This window comes from Melospiza melodia, chromosome 9, assembly GCF_035770615.1.
Source record: "Melospiza melodia melodia isolate bMelMel2 chromosome 9, bMelMel2.pri, whole genome shotgun sequence".
NCBI lineage: Eukaryota > Metazoa > Chordata > Aves > Passeriformes > Passerellidae > Melospiza > Melospiza melodia.
The window spans coordinates 19,674,663-19,700,728 of NC_086202.1; the positions used below are offsets into that span (position 1 = coordinate 19,674,663).

At 41.3% G+C, this 26,066-nt stretch overlaps 2 protein-coding genes across 2 annotated transcripts in view; both read left to right on the plus strand.

Moving 5' to 3' along the window:
- The window catches only part of TM9SF3 (transmembrane 9 superfamily member 3), a 41,257-nt gene extending 25,802 nt beyond the window's left edge, over positions 1–15,455 (plus strand). The window contains exons 10-15 of the mRNA XM_063163674.1: positions 6,939–7,078; positions 8,605–8,673; positions 8,765–8,911; positions 9,069–9,152; positions 9,261–9,337; positions 13,812–15,455. Coding sequence (XP_063019744.1) covers positions 6,939–7,078; positions 8,605–8,673; positions 8,765–8,911; positions 9,069–9,152; positions 9,261–9,337; positions 13,812–13,879 — 585 coding nt within the window. The 3' untranslated portion in view covers positions 13,880–15,455. The remainder of the gene's footprint in view (positions 1–6,938; positions 7,079–8,604; positions 8,674–8,764; positions 8,912–9,068; positions 9,153–9,260; positions 9,338–13,811) is intronic.
- An 8,910-nt stretch (positions 15,456–24,365) lies between these two features.
- TLL2 (tolloid like 2) overlaps positions 24,366–26,066 on the plus strand; it is an 85,710-nt gene continuing 84,009 nt past the window's right edge. Inside the window, exon 1 of the mRNA XM_063163675.1 lies at positions 24,366–24,516. Within this exon, the coding sequence (XP_063019745.1) occupies positions 24,366–24,516 (151 nt within the window). The remainder of the gene's footprint in view (positions 24,517–26,066) is intronic.

The window sequence follows — 26,066 nt, forward strand, 5'->3', positions numbered from 1 at the left end:
GCTGAGGGAAGGTGATTCCACGTGTACTGAAGTTTTTCTTGTGAATCTGTTCAACTGATTTGTATTTTAAGACCGTGGGCATGTGCATGGAAAAGCAAACTGATATATAAATCTTCAGGGTTCAATTCACCAGGATGTTAGAACTCTCCATACAGAATGATTTTAATGTTTGCCAGGTTTTATGAAAGCGTTTGAATCATTGTGACTGTGGCAATAAAACTTGAGTGGAGTTAGCAGGCGAGCAGGTTATGAATCGGAAACTTCATCAGCATGAGCAACGCTCTAATGGCTTCAAATCAACAAGCTGGTTTGTAGGAGGAAATGGAAATTGTTTGCAATTACCATGTTATGCTTGAGGTTGAAGTCCCTAGGAAGCCCTCTGCCTTTATGGATGAGATCCCTTTGTGTCTTTCCACTTCTGTTTTCACTGTAAAGAGGCTTCCAGAATTGTCTAATGCAAATTTGCTGCTTTCTTGGGGAAATAAAACCTCTGCCACCTAAATGTATTAGAATACAGAAATAACTTTCTTTACCCTGACATGTCTTGAAACCATCCTCCTTGATTTAAATTGCTGGCAAGTATTGCCCCTTCACTTGACTGCCATAAATCTGGAAAAAGCAGTAACTGAGTTACTGAAAAAAGTTCCATAGCAAAAAGGTTGCTAAGAGACTATTCTTAAATATGTCATCCTCTACTTTACCAGTTTTGCATTGCCACTTCCAGTGAAGTATCTAAGTAGTCTCTGTGACTTATTTCTTCTGTCCAGAGGAGTTTTCATAGGGAATTTAGGCAAGGGCAGCTGATAGAATCAAATCCACGACATCCAAACTGACACTCAGTTCTGTGTCTTTCACCTGCCTGGTATCTGTTTTTCTACACTTTGTCTTGAATTCCTCAAATGGATTGGGCTCTTCAGGACCTTCGTGCATTGTTGTAGTCTGTTTGGAACTTCAAAACTTCATTCACCTTGTGTAACTCATTCCTGGTGTCTGGGATCTCCTTGAAGATGAAAAGTTTGGGAAAATGGAAAGTTTGTTTCTGAAATCAGTCTTCACTCTCGTGACTCTGCCCTTAGCCCTTTTAGAAATACTTGCAAGCTATCTTACCTGTGGAATGCCAAACCTTCTGCAGGGAAATAAGCCATGAGCATAAACAAAGGCTTAATCTCTTCCTTGGGGTAGCTTTCAGCTGTCCTTCCCTTCAGAATGATAACAAGAATGTGACAGGTTTTATTCAAATATGATACCTTTTTAAAACTTAATGCATTGAAGCTTTCCGGAGCATATGAAGGAGATACAAAATCTGCTTTTTTTACTCATCCCTTCACCTTTATAGGAATGCAATGGGTACTGTTCAGTTATTCATGCCTTTGGAGTCCAAATTTGATTTTTTGGTGTATTTTGTTTATCATGTCCTCTTACTAGTGAACATTGAGTTCTGAAGTTGTTATACATCTTGACTTACTGTCTGTTGATGTTTATCAGTCTTTCTGGTATATTTAACAATCATCTTTATATTTGTGTGTGTGTGAGTGATATGTAGAAAGTGGAGTGTGGAAGATTTAAGAAGAGTTTTAAAATAATGGTATGTGAAGTGATTTCTCCATAATAAGTTTGAGGAGTATGTTACTAGTTCTGTGCAGATATACTGACTAATGCAGAATTTCTACAGAGTACAGCGTGATTGAATTTGAAGGGACCATTTTAATTCTGGCATTTTATAAGTTGTGACTGCTTACCTTGTTCTGTGAGTGATGCATAATTTAAAGATTTCCATTAAGGCTACTATGACTAATGTAATATTCTGACTGCAAAATCTATGCAGCTTCTATTAACCGTTTTAAGATTTATTATTTTTGTTTTGTTTGAACAGTAGGTTCCTTTGTGGCTAAGGTTTCCAGTGCATTTTTAATGATTTAATTAAATAAGGTTAAGGACACAGTATTTCTCTTGGGATTGAGACCCTGTTTGCATCTTTTGTACCTTGTTTTGAAAAGAAAAAAGTGTTTCCTCCAACAGATAGCTTAATCCAAGGTTTCCCTGACAGCTTTGAGTTGATATGACTACTGACTGCCACTAAAAAAAAAAGGACCTGGTGATGCCAACCATTTTCATGCCTGAAGCTAGATAAAGAAATATCCCTCACTGAAAAAGGGAGAAAATCCTATTACATGCATTCAGCAGAAAGTGACTGTGCAACCATTGGTCAGAATCCTTCATTTTGCTAAAAATAGACACCCATTAATTCTTCTGCCTACATTTTCAACAGTTCAATTTATTACTCAAAGCTACAGTCTAGATTAACAACTTAGTTGTAATAAAACTTGTAACACTTTATGTTGAAGCCTTCTATTCTTTTTCTTGTAATGTTTGGACAATGTGCAGAAAATTGTTGTGTTACAGAAATTTAGTAACCTCTATATGGGAGGGAGTCTCATGACTCAGTGCATTTTGGTAGCTGACAGGGAAGATCAAGCTGCTGCTTTGACAGTTAATTTTTATTGCTTTTCTTCCCTGTGCATTAAGCAGACGTGGCACCATAGCCTGCCAGTAGCTGTTTAATATTAGATATGCTCATAAAAATTTTAATTATCACCCTTGAAAGAAGTTTAATCTACAGTTGTCAGGAAATATGAAACATGTGGCACTAGGAAATAAATTATATCCCTCTTCACAATGTTTCCTTTCAAATATGGAAAACTGAATTCTGCACATTCAGTCAAGGGCAGTAGAATATTTTTTCCCCATCAAAACAAAACAAAAAAGGAGTTAGAAGGAATGCAAGCTTGGTGAGGTTGACAGTCTCTTCTATGGCAACTGAAACCTGCAAACTAAATTGGCTGCTAGTGTGTAAGATATTTTGTGCAACAAAATTGCAACAGTCAAAATTAAAGAAGTATTTTTTAATGTAGTGGCTTGGTACAAAAACTCACATAATTTGTTTTGGTTAACATGGATTATAGAGAACCTCTTCTTGTTTGCTTGATGAAAAACCAGGTTTGAAGATCTGATGTATTTGCCTCTTTGCATAATTTGTGCTTTATGAAGTAGTCATTAAAACGGTTCTCTGAATTTCCCCTGGCTGATGTTACAGTAACAACTCTTAAAACACTCAGAAAAAATGTAACTTTCTTATCTCTGCCTATGACACAACTGCTGTTAATGGGATTGGATTTTTAGTATGTTGTCAATGACTTTGGCAGGAGGGTAGAGCAGGTTTGTGTGTTGGTCTTGTCTTCATTTCTCCTTTCCATCTGTGGTGGTGGAGGCCATTAAGTGCCTGAACTTCTCTTGCCATTATATTCTTACTCTTGGAAACCTTTTAGGCAGAAGTCTTGCTACTTCACCTTTAAGACACTTGTTACCCCAGTAGCCTGTGTTTGCTTTGGTTAGGATTTAGACTCTGTAGGTTTGGATATTGCCCAGCCTGCAAACATTGTCCTTGCCATCTGTGGCTACGGCACTACCTGTTTAGTTTGAGAGGAGGGGCACTGGTTTTACCTCAGCCCTGTAATTAAGAGGAACATGCCTGAAAACCACCAGCTATCTCCAGTCATCTCTTACATCCAGGGAAGGCTTGTTATTGCCAAGAGTGAAGAAAGTTTTTTTACCAGTCATCAATCTGAGCTGGCAGACTACCTGTGAGTCAGTGAGTGAAAATCAAGAAAGAAGATGCTGCTGAGTTCAACATGGTGTGTACAACCAGTACTGGTTTTGTTGGTCATCTCACCAGGGCCAGTAGGTTGCTGTCTCTAGAATAGTTTTATCTCAGTAGAAAGACCATGCACATCTTCTTCGTTCTGGACAGCTTATCAGAGCCAGGTGGGAGTAGGAGGCATTCCTGAGCCTCTGCTACGGTTCATCCTTGTTTGCTCAGTTGTGTCTCCCTTGCACCCCAGACTTAGCTCAGATAATTTTTAGACTCCTGAAGTGGCTCCAGGATAAAAGGAAAAAAACGTACTTCACTTGCACATGTCCTCAGAACACAGGATAGCACTAAGACAGGTGGCATTTCACTGTTTAACAAAATGTTGACTTTATCTAGTGCTGCTGCTTGGTATCACTGAAGATGCTGGCTGTTCTGTTTGAAATCAGTTAATTTTTCAGCCAACTGGATAACAGAATGTGAGGTGTTACACCATTATCAGTCATACTTTGACTGATCTGATAATGAAACCACAGATTTTTCTGATGGATGCCAATTATAGGTGTACTAGAGATAGCTTGAGTGTACTTACTGAAGTCATTATTCAAGGGACCTTTATCTGTCTCAGCTTGTTTTATGCAGATGAACATTTTAGATTTCAAAGCTACTGCTGAGTCAGTTTCCTGGATAACACAACAGCCAAACCCTGCTGGATCAAGTTGAGCCCTTTCCTTTGCCTACTGGTTTGAAGCCGTTCAGCTGTGCTGAGGGTACCACTGCAATGAAATGCTACTGGCAGCCTTGTTTCATCCAGGAGTTTGCCAGCTAATCAGTAATTAAGGCCTAGATGTTCCTTGCTTGATACCTTGTCCAAGGTTATAATCTTCCTGTGTGGATTCTGTAAAATAGACACATTTTGCAAGATGGGCAAAAGCAAAGTGCTAAGTGTTGTTGCAGGTGAGCTTAGAGCCCAAGGCAGTTCCTGTGCAGTTTGTTTATGCAGTAAAGCAGTGGATTCTCTTTCTACCACTGTCCCCAGTCAGGTGAAATTTTAAGATCAAGAAATTAAGCTACAGTCATCTTAAAACCTGCACTATAAATGACAGCTATGGCTGCATGAGCAGTACAGGTACCCTTTCACTGCCTGGATCTGAGCTTTCTGCCTCAGCCAGGTGTGAAAGCTGCCTGCTGGAACACCACTGCAGAGCAGGATGGACCACCTGACACATCCAGAGGGCCTTGCTGCAGGAAGCAGAGCACACTCTCCTTGAAAATGGAAGTGGTTTCAGAATGTTCAGCTCAGAAATTTTTTGGATACTATCCAAGCCTTAATTCTTGAAAATCTCTTCTACCCACTGCACCTAAAGCAAGCTGGGATGTTTTGATGAGGATTTTAATTAATGTAGCACTCAAGATGATGTTCTTTGATGTTTCTGATACTTTTTGACATTTTTATCTGAAAATTCTCATCTGCTCCTTCACTTAGACTGAGAAGTTTTCAAGGGCAGAACCTGTATCCATTGAGTTGTATGCTTCTCCTGAAATTTCTTCTTAGGCAGCCTCAGTTTCCTACTTAAAACATTATGCTTGCTTACCTACCTGTGTTTTTTGAGTAATGGAAGAAGATAAATAGGAGATACTAAATTAATTGTGTAAAAACTGCTTTATTGTTATTATATTATTTGTACTTCAAGTATAAGTACAACTTAGCGTCTCCTTATTTACCAGTGACACTTCGTATTTTAGTGGCTCATGAAGTAATTCTTTAATAACCTCTTCTCAAAGATATACAGAGCAGTGTGGAAAGTGCTTCTGCTTGTTGAGCCACCAGTTTGGTGTACCCCTCCTGTGAAGCATGAAGGTTTGCTCCATCCAACCCCAGGCAATGTTTTCCCTTCACATCTGACCTAAGCTAGCCATTAATAGAAGAATAACCCACTGACTTTAGTCAAATGCTGCCTTAAATTTGTGTGTTTCACCTATTGCTAAGTTTGTATTGAACTAATGTCATTCTTTCTTTTCAGGGGCTTGCTGTAGGTTTCTTAGATACAACATACATGAGCAGCTTTCATTTATCCTCTGAGTAACTGCTTCTAAAGCAAGTCAATGTGTGCTCTTAGATCTGTTCTGCTCTCTGTTGTTTTGCATTAATCTGCTGGACTTTGCATTCTGCTGGAGTGAAGGCGAATGTAGCTCCTTTGCTCAGGAGGCACCAGGGTGTACACACAGCCTCAGGCAACAAAGCCATTAAAAGGCAATATTTTCATATGTTTGCATAGAAAAGGTCACAGGGTCAATATTCAGTACTGTAGTGATTGCATTATGGGCAACTGTTCTGTCTTTAATTATCAATATCAAAAAGTTACCAAACTGTCTAATGCTATTTCTTTTTGTGCTGAAGAGTTATGAATTCAGAATGTCTTACTTCACACTTGAAATTTTCCTATTTTTGGGAGATAAATTATGTTGCCTTTAAGGAATAGCAAAAATGGAGCTAGATAAGTATAGTGGCAGAAAAAGATTCATGGTAGATTTTTAGAGAGGCTGTTCCACTGGAAAGAGCTGGAGCATTGACTTGACCTTTCTTTCCTGTATTGTGCATGAACTTGATTTTTATATGTAAGTAGGTTTGTTGTGTTTCTAAATTATGTATCTTTGTGTACCAGTGGTCACTGGTTTCTTTGTCAGTCAATGTTCTTAGTTGCCTGGTTGATGCATAGTGGAAAACATTGAACCCAAAATTGAATCAAAATTGGTAGCATTCTTACATAGTTTTGTGATTGTTATTGGGTTGGTTGGCTTTTTTTTTTTTTTTTTAATTGGATTAAAAATTCTGCACTCAACAGCTGTAATTTTGTGTGCAACTACCTAACTGCTAGATGTTAATTCCCAGAGAAATTCCCACTTATGTTAATTCCCAGAGAAATTCCCACTTGCACTTTCTGCAAAACTGTAATAAACGCTGACAATACTTTCTGTTATGAAGTACCATGAAGATTTCCTTTTATTTCTTATGCAATGTATTGAGTATAATAATTAGGTGGAAACAGTAAAGCAGTCTGTAATGGTTCTGTTCTCTCAACTGATGGATGAAAATAGGCTTAATAATGTTTATTAAAAAGTTTCTCAGGGAAAAAATGCTTCTATTTGATAAAATATATGGTGACTAATGCTTCATAAGTAGGAGTATGATTCTACGGCAATAACTACTAAGGACTAATACTAGTTGATTATCTTATATTGTTGTCTTAGACCTGTTTTTTTAATTGCAACTGTAAATTTTTGCTTGCAGGTGGCAGTGTGCTGTATTTGTTTCTTTGTCATCCTTCCCCTGAACCTCGTTGGGACTATTCTTGGCCGAAATCTATCAGGACAGCCTAATTTCCCGTGTCGTGTCAATGCAGTGCCTCGTCCTATACCAGAGAAGAAATGGTAAAGACGAGCATAATGTTAACTGGAAATGTTCACTTCAGTACATTTAAAATGGCTTTTCTGGTCTTCAGCTTTAATGGAATAATTCCTTTTAATTTAAATGGAGTTATGCCTAGAAGAACCACTCAACTGACATTTTCCTAATATGATTTTTCTTTTGAATTAAAACACTGTGGTTAATAGTTGTAGCAGATTTTACACTCCTGGATCACTGATTCAAATTTTTCCTGAAATGTTCTTTAGTCCCTGTGTGAAGGGGGTGGTGCCAACTCAGTTCTTGTATAGATATATTGACACTAAAACCTCTCCACTTCAGTTAATGCCTCTTACAGGTTTAGGATTGAGTGTGCCTTGGAGGCAGAACTGCTCTGATTAATGGTCTCCTAACACAAACTGAGACATATTTGCAGGGTTATGGTGGGGAGAAGCTTGCAATGCTGTTCCCAATTCTGTACTTTTGTTGATGGCACAGAGCCTAAAATATTACAGGTATATGGTTTGAACTGTGAAGAAGGCTTTATAATTTTTGATGTGAATGCAAAGTGGTGCCTAGTCTTAGGTTTTTGGAAAATTATGAATGCAATCACATTTTCCTATTAATTTAATTCTGAGGTGAAAGCAGCAAGCTACGGAAATTAAAATATCCTCAGAGGATTTTTTAATAGACTTTTCTTGCTTTCCCTGTTCAGAGGAGTGGAACAGATGAAGTGAAAGGGGTACTGAAACATGTACGCCTGTAATGTCCAAGAAGTGCAGCACACTGATTTTCTTGTTAGTGGTGGGTTGTGCATCTCAGGTGTTAGAATTTAAGTTATATTGTGACTAGTATCTTGGAAATCTGATGGATTTTTCTGGATCAGCATGGCAGTTAAAAATACTTCTCTTGATGATGATGAAGTAACACACCATCAGCTTAGACAAGTCTCCCTATAAATAATAAAAGAAGCTGCAAATGAAATCACTGGTTACTAGCTGGATTCAGCATCATTGCAAGTGCTAAAGAGAGGTCACCTTTTAGTGACAGTGTCTTTTACAGGTAGCTGGGTATTCATTTTTAACTATATGTTCATGACTCAGTATAGCATTAAAAATGAACACTGGTTCTTATCTATATAACCATTATCCTGTGAAATTTTGCCTGTGCTTTTTTCTGTATCTGTAGCCATCAACAGCACTGTGTTTTCACTCCCTTCCTGCAGGGCTAGTGGAACTTGATTGCTTTGGCCCTTTTTGTCTGGAAAGATTCTTTCTGTGGCCTTAAGGCTGGTTTGAGGGCTAATCTTATGCCTGTAGGTGATAGGCATCAACCTCATGTTTTGTTTCAGCTTTCCTCAAGAGTAATTTCTTGTTTTATCCATACATGTGACATTTTTGAGGGAATCTTTCTAATCTGCTGGTATGAGAGAGAAGTGTTCTTGTTAGCATGTCTTTTAAACAATCTCCTGTGCTATATTAATAATCTGGTCTTAATATGTTTATAAATGAAAAATTTCAGTTGTCCCTAAACTAATCCTAATATCTTTCAGGTTCATGGAACCAGCTGTTATTGTTTGCCTAGGTGGAATCCTCCCTTTTGGATCAATTTTTATTGAAATGTGAGTACCTCAGCTGTTTCCCAGTTTGGTTAAAAATTACAATTTAAGTTGAATTACAATATCATCTGCAAATTTTGTTTACTCTCTTCAGGTATTTCATTTTTACTTCATTCTGGGCTTACAAGATCTACTATGTTTATGGCTTTATGATGCTGGTTCTGGTTATCCTGTGCATTGTGACAGTTTGTGTGACCATCGTTTGTACGTATTTCCTGCTAAATGCAGAGGATTACAGGTGGTAAGTGTTGCACTGTTTTCATAGGTAACCAGATTGGGAGACTTGTGTGGAAAAGCAGTGTTTTTTCAGTCTAGATGGGTCTTTTCCAAGTGCATTGTGCATCTTCTTGGGAAGCCTTTTGGCTGGTTGTATGATGGACATGTGTGTTTACTTTTAGGCAATGGACAAGCTTTCTTTCTGCGGCATCAACTGCGATTTATGTTTACATGTACTCCTTTTACTACTACTTTTTCAAGACAAAGTAAGTGATACTTTTCTTGCTTGAATATCAGATTACTGTATTGCCAAATCAGTTTTATTAATAAAAAACGGGAAACGGCTAGCATAAATTTCTATCTTTCTTTTTCAGGATGTATGGCTTGTTTCAAACATCATTTTACTTTGGTTATATGGCAGTATTTAGCACAGCTCTGGGAATAATGTGTGGTAAGTTCCAGATATTTTGGAGGTTTTCTAACAGTTTTTTTTCAGACTCATATTTCTGACCTTAGTTTGTGGTTTTGGTGGTAGAATGTGTATGTCTGCCAGATCTGCTCAAAAAGTCTTTAAGAAGAATCTGAAGAGTTTTCTGCTTAGACTTGGTTCTGCCTTATATAGGAGATTCCTGTGGATTGTGTCCTCTGATAGGAAGATAATTTATATGCTGTGCAGGGAATTTCAGCCTCTGTGCAAGCTTGAAAGACTCAGTATTTGGCAAGAAATCCTGCAAAATAAATTCCAAATGAAATTGAGACCATGCTAGCATTTTGCTTTGGATTTTTTACTGTCACCCAAGACAAGGAGCTAGGTGCACCCGTTGAGGCATCAATGATGACAGGGCCATGTGTGTCTTGTGGCATGTATATATGAGGGTGAGCAGGACAGAGGACTGAGAGCTGGAGGATAACATTTGAAAAATAATTATTGCAATAAATATTGAGAATAAGTATTGCAATATTCACAGGTGAGGAGAGTGCAGGGTGCTCCTGTGTGCAGCTGGATTTCATTGTTTTTTAAGGTACTATTTTGACAGATGTTTAGACAAAAACATAGTTCATGGCAGGGAGGTCATTTGTTAAGGCCAAAAACTTGTTCACATGTTAACTTTATTTTTATCATTTCCTTTATGACCTTCAGCAAGTGCTTCTTGATTCTTTTGCACTTTTCTCTAATGTTGATTTTTTGGTGAGTGATCTTAATTTAATACTTCTTAGCAGTAAAAGAATAGTCCTATAGCTAGTGGGAAGATTTCTTAGAGTTATATTTGAGACACGAGATGTCTTACAGGAACTTACTTCTGTAAAGTATGTATTTCTTGATATCTCAAAGGGGTGGGTAATACCACAATGCTTTATAAAAAGGGAAGGAAATTCATCATTTAACAGCTGAGTACCTGCTCCCCTTTTCTCTCATACAATGTAATTTTGCTTCATCAGGTTCTTGGCACATTACAAGACTTCCCTGCTGTTTCGGTAGTCTTGCAGCCATTTTTTTTCCTTAATAGGCTTATACTTTTCAGCTCTAATGTTTTCTTTCAAAAGTGCTCAGGCCAGTATTGATTAAAATGTCTGTGATGCAGAAGCCAAGCTTGTCCACCAATTTCTGTAATTAAAATGTGTTTTAAAACACAAAAAAGGGAGATTGTCAAATTATTTCTTCTCATGGTAGGACACTATTTGATGGAATATTAGTTTAAAATCCAAATTTTTTAAAACCTGAAAATACTTCAGCACACTAAACTTTATTTCCACAACTCTATTGAAATTTCTTTTTGTCTTTTTCAATGTGTTGGAAGAGAAGCCGTGAGATTCCTTTTTACTGAGAAGTGCCATTTTCAGCATGTAGAGTGGAGAAGAAAAATCCCCTGTCAAAAAGCATTTGTGTAGGGAACTTGCAGCCATTGAGGTCTAACAAAAACATTTGCGTTAAAGAATTGTGCAGTGTGTGTGCTACTGCCTGTAGGTCTGTGAAAAGGGTGTGGAGCTGTTCTCTGGAGGCTCACAGGAGTGGGCGTGTTGGGCATCACAGTTGGATGTGAGATGAACTGGTTAGGGCCCAAAGCAGCCACAGGGAAACTCTCTGTAGGAATGGATCATCCAGCTCTGGGTTTAATGCCCTTGACAATGCCTAGTGAACTCAATCCCACATGTTGTGGGGTGCTTTGATCCACAAAGTTTGCTGCTCTCTGCAGAGCATCTCAGTTCTGGGACCGGACAGCAGGGAGCCCATGAGAATTTCCAAACCTTTTGAGCTCCTCATGTTTCTCTCTTAGTGGCAGAAAAGGTTGAGACTCATTTCCCAACTTAGTGGAATGCTTAGGGGCTACATAACATAGAAAGAACTCTTGCAATACCACACTTCAGCATTTAAGTGTGCTTAAAGAGCTTTAAAAAAAAATGGTGCTTACAAAGTCACAACTGTAGTAATTGGTTTGAAGTAATAGATGGGAATTATTCTCTTTTTGCTGCGTGGTTGTTCTTCCTCAGTATTTGGATTTTTCTGTTTATTTAAAAGCTTATTGTTCTGCTGAAATATGCTTGCGGTCTATTTCTGCTGAACCTAAATAGGCCATAACCAGGTTATAAATATCATCTGCTAAGGTGTTTAATAAACAAATAAAATATTTCCCTTTACTATGTTTTTTTTATTCAGATGAGCCAGCTGCCTTGCATTTGACTTAGGAGGATGTTATTTAGTTCTCATTGCCCAGGGTTTTCTGCCTCCCTGCCCCATGTTTTATTCAATGCCTGTGAAGTAGCCTTGAGGCTTAACCCCTGCCTTGGGTATTGGCCATTAGTGGCCTTGCTGGCTAAGGCACCTCTCTGATTCAGAATAGATTATGATTTGTTTATGGGGATGAGAGCTTGTGGTCTCAAGTGACTGCTACTCTCTACTCCTCCCCCTCACTTCCACCTCATGCATTCTCTAGATCCCAAGTGAAGCACAGTTAATGCTTTGTTCTCTCAAAACTCTGTGATACCTGGCATCACATCACTAGAGGAACTCTTAAAGAACAAGTTCTGGAGTGTATCTCAGTTTAGCACTGGAAATGGGAATTGGATCTGTTGGCTGGGTTTGCTTTAACAGGAAAAGCCTGGTGAGTCTTAAAGCAGGAGTCCAGTGCCATTATTTTGTTCATTTACTTCATAAGACAGAAGACTAATTTCTTGACAAGCTGCAGAAAAGTCTGCACATGCTTCTGTATGACTCCAAGCTCTCATCACCTCTTCACAGCCTGCACTTGGGTCTGTCCAAGTGCTGCACTGGTCTCTCCTTGAACAGTCAGGCCTTCCTTCTGCTGCATCCCCAGCTTGCTTGCAGGCAGCAACCTGATCTTGTGTGTGCTGTACTTGTTTTAATGGAACTCTGCTTTGCCCAAGTTAGTAATGCAAATCTCTTGTTGCTGGCCAGTGGAATGGTTGCCATGATATTTATACAACTTGGAATGCTGTCCTGTACAGAAGCTGAATCCACAAGCTCCTTACTGCTCCAAAAATGCTGGAATGATTTATTGTTAGTTATTTTGTTTTGCTTTGTGCAAGATTTCTTGATTGGGTATAAATATTGGGCTTTTGAGGGTCTAAAAATCAAAACTTTGTGGCAGCTTAATGGCTGGCTTCATAAATTATCCCATCAGTCTCCAGGACTTAAAGAACTCTTCAGAACCTGAATAATTCCATAGTCAGCAATGCCAGCTGCAGGTCTGTACAGATTTAATATGTAAAGGCAAAACAACCACTTTATATTTTTACTGGAAAGTTTGGCTTTAAAACTTTAGCATGGGTTAGACTTCTATATTTAACATTTCTTCTGCAGTTCTGGTGCATCGTAATTCACTGCAATGCTTTGTTCTGGGCTTTTCTTCATTTCTTCAAGGAAGGAAAAATGTCTTTTCTCTTAAGAGTGTTCTTTACCAAGCATCCAAGCATTTAATGTTAGGAGTTCTCTGTAGTGATTTACAGACCCTGACTTCTCTATCTGTTCTGTAAAATACGACTGTGTTGGCAGTCAGACAGCAGTTGTCTCTAATTCTTGCCTGATTTTCAACTTCACTTCAAACATGACGATCAGCCAAATTGACTTACTCTCATTTTGCTTGGAAGAGATGAAGACATTCCCTGCTGATGTTGTAAGACCACAGTATTTACTGAGCCTGGCAAACCTGAGGTTCTGGGTTTGACCAGGAGAGCTGCTGAATCTCTTTCTGAGAAGAGGCCTTAGTCCCGTGCATTTCTTTAATTTTTCTGGATGTCCTTAATACTGCAGTATTTTGGGTTTAGCATAAACTGTTGCCCCTATCAAAAACTCAGTGACCTGTTCTTTTATTACTGCTGTGACAATGCATGCTTTGCTCATGACTCTTACTAATTTGAAAACCACAGGTTGCAATTTCTTGAACTACTAACTGCTACTTGTTAATGTCTTTGTACAGACCTCCTTGGAGTATAAGACTCCTGGGATGGGGATCTATTATTATTTGTGCTTTGTGGGAGGGAAGAAGCCATCTGCCAATAAAACAGTCATCCAGAAGGCATGTAACTTATAATAAAAACCTGCCCTCCCATCCACCTTCCCTGCAGAGTGGGTGATTGTATGTTTTTTACCCTCTGCTCAGAAAAAATGGACTTGGTTATTGGCAGCAGTAGGGGGGCTGCTATATTTATCAAGGCCAAGTGAGCATGGCCTCTTGGTAAGATGGCTTAATGGATTTGGATTGCTAGACAGGGGAAGTTCCTGTCAGCCTTTCAGGGGGAACATGCATAATTAGAGTTTGAGAACAAGTATTGCAGGTAAGAAGTTTCTGTGTGCAGAGTAAGTGCTTTGTGTGACTTTCTCTGTTGAAGTGTGCGGGGTTTATGCCGCTGGCTTGTTCTGATGATCAGCTCTCTAACATATTGAATGTTTTTGGTTTCTTTTGCAGGAGCTATTGGTTACATGGGAACAAGTGCCTTTGTTCGTAAAATCTACACTAATGTGAAAATTGACTAAGGAAATAAGAAAATTGAACTATGGATCAGCTCCTGTTTTCCTGGGGATGAATTTGCACAGCAAAAAGCGCGAGAAGAGATTTGGGTTTTAACACTGGGCACTATATGGGTCTCCATTTCGTGGATGGCTTAAAGTAACATCTATTTCATTGATCCTAGGTTCTTACTGACTGCTTTCTCCAACTGTTCACAGCAAATGCTTGGATTATATGCAGTAGGCATTACTACAGTATGTGGCTAATCTTTCCCCCCCAAAAAACCAACATCAAAAAACAAAAAACCTAGCTCATTAAAGATGAATAGACTAGCTCTCTTCAGTGAAGAGGACAAACAGTTTGTTTAAAGCATTTGTTCCATTCAGTATAAAGAGGGAAACTTGGCTGCTAAAACTACTTGATTAGTAGTCTTCCTGGTACTCAACATTTCTAAATTATGTAAAAATGCTGTTCCAGAAAGATTACTCTTCTGATTTTTACTGCCATTGCCAGGATAGGAGGTATGTTTTGTATTTTCAACTCCAGGTGCTTTTTGGTTTATTTGCAATATCAACTACCCTACACTCATTTGTTAAAAAAATAATTTAAACATATATAAAACTCCCATATGCATGTAATATATCAGCTATTGCTATAGTTGGACCAACTTCCCTTTATTTATCTTTAAAGTAATATCCAGCTACATCTTAAATCCATCCAAAGAAAATACAGTCTGAAGACGGGATGTGTTCTCTGCAATGCAATTTACTGTACAGTTAGAAAGCAAAATGTTAAATGAAGAGGATTGTTTGTTTTTTAATAAACACTCTGAGGTCTAGATTAAAACAAAACCAACGTTTTAACTGAATGTCTAAAGTGATTCTCCTTTTCTCCAAGTTAGTCTTGCATATTTTTTTTGGGTTTGGGTTGAATGAAGATTTTCCTTTAGACATCATACAAGGGGTAATAAGTGTATATAACATTAAATAATGTAACTTAGGTGTAGATCCCAAATGTATTTGGATGTACAGATTTACTACAGAGTACCTTTTCTGATGATTCGGTGTAAAAATGTGTGAATTCGGGTGGCTTTTTACATCTTGCCTGCCATTGCATGAAAAGTTGGGGTTTCTTCACAATGTGTGTATGTCATGCTTTTCTGTTCTATTTCTCAAGCTCTTACAGGAATTAAATTTGTAATTTAGAACATTTTAATTTTTGTTAATCCTATCTGAACACTTGTAACATCAAAAGCACAGTTGCTTTAGAGTGTTCAGAAAACTAAAATAAACTTTTCAGACAAAATGTTTTGATTGTGAAAATAGATGAGTTTGCAATGGAGAATGTTTGAAAAGGCAATTCTGCTGAGCACCAGTTTCTGTATACAATGTTAGCGTGGTTTTCATCTATCAATCCCCCTTGGTTTGAATTCAGAATTTGCTTACAACTGTATTGTACAATACAACTCCAAAGCGAGTGACCAACCCAAAAAGATTCTTCTTGGCTGTGGCAAAGTGTTTTGTGATCCAGCCAGTGTACTGGGAAAAGTGGGGGTAAGTGTGGACTGAAATAAATGGGCAAATAAAGGTTAAGTCTTTCTAAGATGACTGTTAATTATGCACTGTATTTACCTAGAAATATCCTGAATGTGTTTGTGACAGATTTGAGAGCCACTGGCTTGATTTTTTCATGGGATTTTTTTTAGACATCTGCCATGTAGGAATGTTTTCATCAGTGTGGCTACCTGAAATAGAGCACCTGCCGTGTAAAAGGAAACTCCCTGAATTTAAAAAATGAGCCAAATATTTGTATTGATTAGCAGTGTACTGTTTCTATATAAAAAGTACAGGTAATGCAGTAGCCACAATGAGAAACATCCGTATTTAGCTTGGTGAACTGTACAGGTAGGTAATAGAGGGAAGCAGTGCATCCTTGCTGCATATGGCTTCTGAAAAAATTAGCTCTGATTTCCCTGGCCAATTCTAACTAATCTGTCAGAAAATAATTAAGTTTTGCTTCAGGTGAATCATTGGTGTCTGTAGGCGAACACTCTGCTGCACAGCAGAATAATTTTTTGTCTGTTTTGTTTTGAAGTACAGGCCAGTTTTAACATGAGCTTATAACCTGGGTCAACAGTTAGTTCATCTTTCTTCCAAAACATGGAGACTTAAAGCAAAGAATGGATTTTGTACTAGTACTAGCTGTGGGAAGCCCTCTTTTCCTTCTAAATCTGAAGTGAGAAGCCATTTTCTCCATATAATAAATACATTAAGTACTCTGCCAAGATAAAAGTTATTTTAAAGGGAATGTTATGATAATGGGTCTGGTTCTCTGTTTAGAGCCCCGCTATGTGATTAGTCTATCAGAAACTTCACTAAACCATTTGTGAATTTCATTTAATCACTTTTTAATGCCACAGGATGGTGGGTTGTCTACTTGCTTTTCCTATCCTCTGGTATTACTGGCTTTTGCATATCCAGACAGGATTGTATATCTTCTAAAGTGACATTGGAAAGATACTTACTGCACAGACATTGCTTTTGTTTCTGCAAGCAGGTTCCTCAAGAAGTACTGTGTTTAAATAATTGACATTTTTATACAGCCACCCTAGCACGTAAGTTGGGAGTTTGCTTTGTTTTCTCCCTTTTGGTTTCTGAAGGAGTGCAAAATGTGACCGGTTTTCAACAGCTTGTCTTTATGGTTGCTGTTTGGGGCAAGGCTGTTGGTTCCCCTTCCCCCTACTTGCCCTCCTCCCCAAAAATGTGGGTATAGCTTGAACCATCTTGCTTAATAGAAATTGGAAGCTCTCTGCTTAGATGATGTAGTCCTTCCTCTTTTATGGAAGAAATAAAGATCTTACAGACAATACTCCTCTTACCATGGTTGTTTCTTAAGAGTTTCTGGTCCTTGAATCCAGGCTTTTTGATAACTCTTGAGTTGGCTGCTCAGTGCTTTTCTTCCCATTTCTTGGTACAGGTGCCAGGGATTTGGGTAAATAGTTGCGTAAGCAATAGCCAGTCTTGACCAAATGTTTTAGGTAAATATAATTGGAAATATTTTCGGGTGAGGCAGAGTGCAACATAGAAAGTGCCTCTTGTAATTCATATTGAAAATATATGAATGCTGGATTGGAGGGGATGGACACTGTAAATAATCATTACATTACGCTCTTTTTGATGTCTGAATGTTTTGAAGCCACAGTGTCTATTAATTCCTCTCCAAAATTACATTCCAAAGTGTATAAAGGGCACAAAAATTGTTTTTTGTAGGATGGTCCTAGGTGTATTTCTTTAACAAGTTTCAGTTAAAAAACAAACCCAAAACACTAAAACAGTAGAAGTGATAGCACATTCTTATCACTATCATTACTGCAGAGCTAACACGAATGAGAAAGTTAAGTTTTGCTCTAGCTTCAACATCACCAGTATCCAGCCAGATTTGCCCAAGGGAGTGTATATACACAGTTTCACTGAAGACAGCAAAATTCTGCAGCTGTGAGTGCTTCAGGAATTTCTCCACTGCAGTGTGTCCGGAAGGCATCAGCTCAGGAGAAGAGAAGTCTCCTCCAGTCTGTGGACGAGTAAACTGAATGGTTGGAGCTGGAGTTTAGGGCTCCTGTTTTCTTGAATGAATTCTTGACTCTGCAGCTTATGATTCATTTCAAGTCTGTTGGAACTGTAGATTGATGAAGAATTCCAGTTTGGGATCCCTTGGATCTTTTCCAGGTTAATGCTCTATGGCAGAGTAGCCCTGCAATAGCTGTTAGCACTGCTGCCATCCAAGGTCAGGGTCTCATACCAGGGTTAGCCCTGAACAAAAGCCCCTGCTCTTGTTGGACTGTTGGAATAAAGCCACACTTGAAAGTGTTGGAGCAGTTTATGGCTTGCATTCTTTGGGAGCATCATAGCTCATTTTAAAAATAAAGTTTTGGTGCCATTTGTTTTCCAAAGCCTTTCAAGGGAACATTTTCATTCTGCTAAATGGCATCAGTGAGAAAATTCTCAAAACTTGTAGAGGAGACATCTGCATGTGCATTCTGCAAGTAGTGTGCTTTTATCCAAGAGTGTGTTTTCAGTTCAGGAAAGGGGTTCTTCCTTACTTTCAGTATTTTCATTCAGTGGTTCTGAAATTTTTCTTCCAATTTTGGGAGTTTGGGTTGTGGGGGGAAACTGTAAAGATGATGGGAGGACCCATGAATCTGGAAGGCTTTGTGTAGTTCTTGGAGAGAATCACTTTAAAGGGCAGAAATTCATTTAGGAAAAGGATAAGAAAATGGCTTTTTTATCTGGTGGAGTAACCTATTTTAAAGGCAGACCTTGAAACAGATATGCTGTTAACAATGTCATTGCCCCCAGCCCTGTACCAGTTAGAGTGTTCTTATTTTCATCAGTCTATTTTCCAACAGTGCAATGCTTTTGCAAAAACACAAGGAGTCATCTGCGGTGTACAAGGGGGTGATATTGCCTGGTACCAGCATTTTTGCCTCATTGATGTATTGATTTTCTCACCAGCTCTTAATAATACAGTACAGAACAACTTGTCAAATTTCTCTTGAGGTCCTACCATGCTGAGGCTTGTTTGGTTGTGAAAACCAAACCCATTTGAACTTTCTTTACATTCTACACAGATCTCCTTCAGGACCATGGGCTTGGAGCATTCCAGAGCATTCCTTCACAAGCTTGTGCTTATCCTTCAGCTGGCATTGGATGACTACAGCATTCCAGAAGACATGTATTTGTAGGATTGGGAGTTTACGTACAATTAACAAAATACCTATTTTTACTAAACTGTTATTTTAGGATTCTCCTAATACTGTGAGGTGTGCTTACCCGTAGGATGCAATGATTACCTAGATAGATTCCAGCTTAGACCTGAGTCCCATAAACTGGAAATGCTGGATCTGGGTGAGAAAGGCCAGTCTCCAGCAGTTCTGTGTAGCAAACTGCTCAACCTAGAAAAATGCGCTACAGTTAGACACCACACAGTGAATTTATTTTTTTTCCTGAACCCTGTGTGTCACAAGCTTTTATTTGGTTTCTGAAATGTTTTGAGAGCTGTAGTAACTTTTTCTGAGCGGCTTCGAAACAGGGCTGAGAACATCATATGAGGCTGAATTCAAGGAAGCTTTTGTGGCTGCTCACTCTCATTTTTGAAAGGTTTGTATCAGGAAATTCAGATTTAGAGCACTAAGCAAGGTACAGTGGTTTTCTCTGCTGCTAGATATGTAATTCTTTGGATTTCAATTTATGCTGTTTTTTCATTCTGAATAATTTGTCTTATCACTTTATTGGGCTGAGAAAAGTGGGTTATGTAATTAACTTAGTGTGAGGCTTCTCTTGCTCTGCTACACAGGAGTAACTACAAGACTGGGGTGGAAATATTCACCTTATTTTGTTAATGCCTGACCAGACATTAGCAGGTGAATAGTGAACATTACCTACTGTTTGCTTTAAAAAGATGTGACAGTTTTAGAGTCAGGCACCCATTTACCTGCAAGAATTGGAGACCTGTATAATAAAATGTTGAAGAAATACTGTTAGGTTAAGTTCTGCATTTGGATTCTGCAGAATCATTTAAAGTTATTTTAATTGGCAAGATAAAAGGTGATTTTTTTGTTAAGAATTTTTTTTCTGTTCATCTCACTACCAGAAAGTGATCAAACACCCATCTTTGTCTGAAGCGGAAATTACCATAATTTTTAATTATGTGTATAGCAAAATAAATAATGAAAAAGGAAATGACTGTTCCTGGTTTTAGTGATCCAAAGAGTGACTTGTAAGATGAACCTATTTTAAGGTGTTGCTTACCTAAGAAGATGAATACCTGCATGTTCTCTGTCTGTGGTTTGGATGAAGATGTTACTATAGTTATTCTCTGTACAGAAGCCCTGTGCAGAAGCTGTAACTGGGAAAATTCTCTAAGGCAATTTTTGATGGAGCAACATCTTTTCTGAGAGATTCACTAAATTCTACCCACTTGTCAAATAGCCTTAACTCAGGTAGCATATGGTCCAGCCTCTGTAAAGGATGCCTGCCTGTGAGCAGGGAAATGCAATTATCCCATCATGTAACAGAGGATTGGAGATATGTTTATACTTTCCCAGATTTATTCATCTGCATAAAGAGGAGGGGGGAAAAAAAGAACTTTTCCTATGGCAAAAAGCACTTTGGAAAAACCAATGGATTCAGCTCTTCAAATTTTTTAACAGCAGATGCTTTTCCAAAGATGTTCCCATGCCCTTCTTCTTAACCTTGCAGCAGAGATCTCCAAAACCACCAGCCTTGCTCAATGCTTCCCAAGCATAACTGACTTCCGTGTGAACCCTGAAAATGGATTTTAAGTGAAGTAATGAAACATCAGTTTGACATGCCTCAGTTTGGGAGACAGTGGTCAAGCCAAAATTCATGCTTCCATATAAGACAGATTTCTCTCCCTGCTTCCCACAGCTTGTCCCTATACAACTCAAAATTACCCCATAAGCATCTTGGTTTTTCTCACATAGTTCAAGGATTGCATTAATGATGGGAAAAATGTTTGGTGCATTTTTATGTGACTTCAAATCCTTCCTGCTGCTACTTTGGTGAACAAAAAGGAATTTTCCAACCATGGCTTACTTCTAGTTTCTCTAAGTGTCACTGCCTTTTATGACAAGGCTGTTGTTAATTATACTTTGAGTTGTTAATGCACAGGTGAATGTGCCTGTGACTGCAGTGATCTCTCTACAGTGGATTTCAGAACCCCTGCGACATTTAAGCATGTATGTGTCAGCATCTTGAAAGATTCCTTTTAGGCAGCAAATAATTTAACCTTATGCAGGTATTTCCTGGGTGGTAAGGCAATAAACTTGATAAAACATTTACCCACCCCCAATCTACTGCACAAGAAACTAAAATGGGTGATGGAAGGAAGAGAGAGCAGGGGTTGACCCTTACTTTATCACCTGGATTTGTCTGTGACTGCTTAGGGAAGAAGGGATGTCCCAAGAGTGGTCAGCTCTAGGAGTGATAAGGAGCGTGAGAGCAATACACTGCTAGATATAAACAGTCAGAGGAAAAGGGAGATGGAGAAATGAGGTTTTGTCAGGGTAGGAAGCCTGCAATGGTTCTAGGAGTAAATGAGCCTCTGCTAGAAGGGGTGAAGCAAAGGGAGGGTGATGGTTCTGCAGAGGGCCCCATGGTGCAGCTCACTGGGCTACACCTGCAGCAGGAGTTCTTTCCTACCATGAAGAGAAGCAATGAAAGAATCTAAAGGAGAAGTGAGGCGCACTAAAAATGCAGAGGGAAGAAGAAAGAGTTCTGGGTTCAGAGTCCTGCTCCGTCTCTCCAGGACTCTATCTGCCCTTGCATTGGTGATGCAAACACCTTGGTGTGTTTGTTTTTTGGTAGACTTGGCAGCAGCTGTGGGATCAGCAGTGGGACAGACTCCAAGGGAGTGGTGCCTCAGACACTTTGTTAGAAGAATTGGTGGACCCCAAGTGCTGGCAAGAGGGAAGAAGCAGGTCTTGTGGAAGACCTAGCAAACTTTGTGTGTGTTTTGGCCTCAGGACATATTGTGTGCAGGGATATTCCATTAGCACTAAGTAGCTCACACATAGCTTTGCTCATGGGTGCTATTCAGAAAGAGCTGTGTGCATTCTTGCTCGGTGAGGCTTGAAAGGACAGTGGATTTTGTATGTGTGTGTTGGGCAGGAGAGGGTTCTACAAAGAAAAAGACTGCCTTTGACAGCAATGGATATGGATTGTTTTCTTTCCAGATAGTTAACTATTGGTGTCACAAGTTGCTCTGCTGCTGTGAGACTTCACTGACTTTTAACAGCTCAGATGAGAAAGATCCTTTCACAGGGCTGTGTTCCTTAGTTGCACTGATGTGGCCCTGCCAATCAAGATGACATGAGCTGATCTCCTAAACACCTGGTAGCAGTCATTGCTCTGGGTACACTGCCTTGGCTGCCAGTTGCAAAGTGCCAGGATTGTTACTGAGAACTATTTCTGGAAGGTTTGAACAGTTCTCATGTTAGAGACTTCCAGAGTTCCCTGTAGTAGGGCAATGCTACTTTTTGTGTGTGGATAATAGTGATAGATCCTCTGAACTCCCTCACAGACTCACTCTAATTGCACAATTAAGGATCCATATTTTAATTTGCTCTCTTCCTCCTTCAAAGCTGTAGGATGTTCTCTTCTCCATCCATCCGTCCACATCTATAATGGAGGTTCTGTGTGCAGAAGGGGTCAGGCTCCCCAGTGTAAACTGTCATGCTGGAAGAGCTTAACAAGCAGTTTCCATGTGGTCAAATGACTGTTCTTAGTGGGTGATAGCCCAGCTTTCCACAGGGATGACAAGGATCTATGATCCTGATCAGTGAAGCTGTTGACCACCCTTACAAGGTTCAAGCTTTCGTTTTCTGCCTTCCCATAGCCTCAGAAAGGTATATTGCCAGGCTTTGTGCTGAGAGAAAAGAGCAGCTAGTGCTCATCCCACTGGGAGTTCTGAAACACTGAGAGGTGATCAGCTTTTCTTTTAAAGATTTTTTCTTAAAAATAACCATTAAACTGCTCTTCCACCTGACAAAATCAGAGAAAGTAGCAACCTAATACAGAAAAAGAAAAAGTAGATAGTGTGTAAATGGGCAGTATAAAACTCAGGAAATTGATAAAGTTACCTTACTAAGTTTAGTCTTGATGGCTGTTAGTCTACACTCTTCAAAAACTTACACTGATGGAAACTCCCTGGTTCTTTGTGGAGGGATAGATTGTAAGAAAATTGTGCAGAAGGCAGTCTCACACCTGAGGAGTTGCAGCTGTACCAATCACCAAAGATTAGGAACAGCCCCGCCCTTAATAAGCCACAGCTGTGTCCAATAAGAAGATGAGTGCTACAAAAGAGTGGGATAGCTGGGTGAGGAGAGAGCTGGAGTTTGTTGGCTGTGCTGTGAGGAGCTGACCATGAGAAGTCACTGAGACGGTATGGAGCTTTTCAATATGATAACAACAATTCTTGATGGCAATCTGCTCCAGAACTTCCCTGTTTCACTGCTAGAAAGCTTGCCTGAAACCTAGATCATCCTTGGTTCATTGAACACTAGCTGTAAGAAACTGCTGTATGTTTGAGTAGCAGAGCTGTTTACCACTCATGTTAGAGTTTGATGCAGCCTTTTTGGCTTCTGTGAAGGTTTGAAGACAATTTTAAATATTAAATGAGTGGCGGGAGCAGTTTGCAGTAAACTGCGTTGCTGCTGAGGAGATGCCAGAATCACGTTGTGCCCTTTTGTGCTGAGTTATCATTCATTTCTGTAGGCTGCAAGAGAGAAGGGACAAATTTATGGATGGCAAATGATTATCTGTCTGAGTGAAGGGAGGTCTTGGAGCCTGTGCTGTATTGGGAAATGCTGCTTGACAATCCTGCAGTGGGAGCTGGGAAGCACACAGCTGAAGGAGCAGTTTTGGCACCAGGAGACTGTGTATACACATTCACCCCACTGAACTTGTATCCTTGTGAGCTGTCCCCTGCTCACTGGGATGCCAGCTGAGCCCTCTCTGCCTAATGCTGTGTCTGCTCAGCAGCACGAGCACAGGGGACCACCTGGAAATATTGCTGCAGCCTCAGCCTAGCATCTTGCCAGCCCAGAGGCTGTGCTAGGCAGTGTTGAATTCACGTGGAACCCCCTGGCTGGCCTTTGTGAGATTATCTGTAAGATGATTCAGCACCCAGTGAGATGGCTGGGCTTTGGGTCTCTGCCCTTTCCCTGTCACTATGCAGAGTCACCGTGCCTGTGTGATCTACCTCCATCACAAGCCAGCAGCCCTAGAAGTATGATGCTTTCCAGTGTGTTATCCCATGTTCTGCTGTTAGAGCTGTCCAAGATACTGTACAGGCTCAGACAGCCACTAGATCAGATACCAAGGTGTAGATTTTGAAGCAATTGAGCATCTTGCACTTGATCCATCTTCCTGATTTCCCAGGCTTTGTAGTATATGGATTATCCCAAAGCCCAAATTAATAGTGTAACAGCCTAATTGCCTCTGAAAACAGCTGTGAAAAGCAGGTGAGAGGGATAAATGCACATCTTGGTGTTAAATCCTATCTTTCTTAATTTCTCCCATTCTTTGGTTTGGAGTGATTTTTTTTCTTTCCCACCGTTCTCCATCCACGGTGTAACGACTCCACTTACACGGGGGTTACAAGGCTGCCATGTGAAACGTTGATTCTCCCGGCGGCGGACGGGCTAATTCTCTTTGGCTGCCCCTGAAGTTACCGACTGAGGGAAAGTAATGCGAGATAACGCTAGTAGTATCTGAGGGCACTATTGGTAATTCCCGGTGTTTGGAGCGCGTTATCGCCGCCGTCGGGCTCCGGCTCCGAGCGCGGCGGGAGGGGGCGGGGCCGAGGCGCGGGCGCGGCGCTGATTGGCTGCTGGCGCGGTGAGTGGCAGCGGCGGCGCCCCCCGCGGCCGCGGGCCCGCTGTGGCCGCGCAGTGCCCGCACCCCGGGCAGCCGCGCCGCCCGCTCCGCCGCCATGGGCCGCGGGGCCGCCCCGCTCCGCCGCCTGCTGCTCTCCCTGCTGCTGCTGCCTGCCGCGGGCACGGGCGCACCCGCAGCCTCCTTAACGCTGGGGGAACCGGAGACGGCGGAGGAGCTGATGGAGTACCGCGACCCTTGCAAAGCCGGTAGGGAAGCGGTCTGGCTGCAACTCTGGGAGAAGTTTGGAAGCGCGGCGGCGGCGGACAGGTGTCCGTCCCTGCGAGGCGCTCCGCGGTGCCCCGGCTCCGCCCGGCCGAACCGTGCCCAGGCTCACCTGGCGGCGGGAGCCCCCCGGGCCGGCCGGGAGCGTCCCCGGCATCCCGGTGCCTTCCCGGAGCCCGCGGGCTGCCCCGCTGTCCCCGGCCGCTGCCGCGGGAGGGTTCGGGCTGCCTCCCGCCTGCGCCCCGCTGCCCGGGGGCTGTACCCCGGTGGGAGGCTATGCCGGGCTGTTTTTGTAAATCGCCTCACAGACCCGCACCGCTGCCCCACCTGTGCCGCTCCCTCCCGCGACAGATTCCCTCTGCAAAGCCAGGGAAACCCGCCCGTGCTTCGCGTTTTGGGGTGGGGGGTTCTCCCCCCGCGCCCTCAACCGTTTTGGCTTTTTCCGTGCATTTCCATTGCCTTTTGGCCGCTGTTCGAACTCGCCCCGAGCTCTGTCCGGCCCGAAGTTGCGGTGCGGGGCCGGCGGCGCTTGGCGGGGCTCCCCGGGCGGTGCGGAGCGGAGCCGGCGGGGGCTCCCGGGGCGGTGCGGGGCCGGCGGCGCTTGGCGGGGCTCCCGGGGCGGTGCGGGGCCGGCGGCGCTTGGCGGGGCTCCCGGGGCGGTGCGGGGCCGGCGGCGCTTGGCGGGGCTCCCCGGGCGGTGCGGAGCGGAGCCGGCGCGCCCCGCCTCGCCCCCAGCCCGGGCCGCCGGGGCAGCCACGTACTCCGCAGCTGCGTGGGTGCCTCTCCAGGCAGCCTCCAGCTGCTCCCTCCGTCCCTTTCTTGGAGTTGTTCGTTCCCTTGACAGACTGCACTCTGCTGGTTCTGAGCTCATTGCTTTTAATCTATTTGAGTTCCAAAAGAGCTGCTGTTGTCCCTAATGTTGCATTGCCTTAATTCAAAGAGAATATGGACCTAGATTTTCTCTTTGGAAAACTAGGAGGTACTCTTGATGTGAAGGTAATTCGTTTTGGTTCTGTCTATTAGAGAATGTTGTAGTCTTGTGAATTGCTTCCCTGCTGAGAAATTGACAACTGATACCTCGTTAGTTGTGTTACATTTACAGATAATTTTGTGTGACGTTCTGTTTCCTTAATACTGTAGGAGTTGAAAAAAGAAAGGTGTTTCTTCGTGGGTGGCGTTCTTGCTCTCTTGAGTCGGGGCTTTGCCCTGAATGTGCTACTGGCTGTTAACTCAGTGTCCCTCGGTGATAGCTTCTCCTGTTATCAGCTCTCTCCTGCCTGCTGTTGCGCTGCTTGCAGCCGTATCTGCTCACATAGACCAGCTCTGTCAGTGTAATGTCTTCCAGAGCTTCTCTGCCGGGTACAGCAAGTTTAGCTGGCTTTGTATATAGGCTGAGTGTGGTGGGTTTCCTTCCAAAATTCAGCTCAGTCCTCTCCAGAGAGTATTTTTTGCACAAAACACTCCCTTGATCAGCAAGTCATCTGTCATTTGATATATAGTTTGGTGTGTGTGGAGGTTAATTCTTTGTAATGAA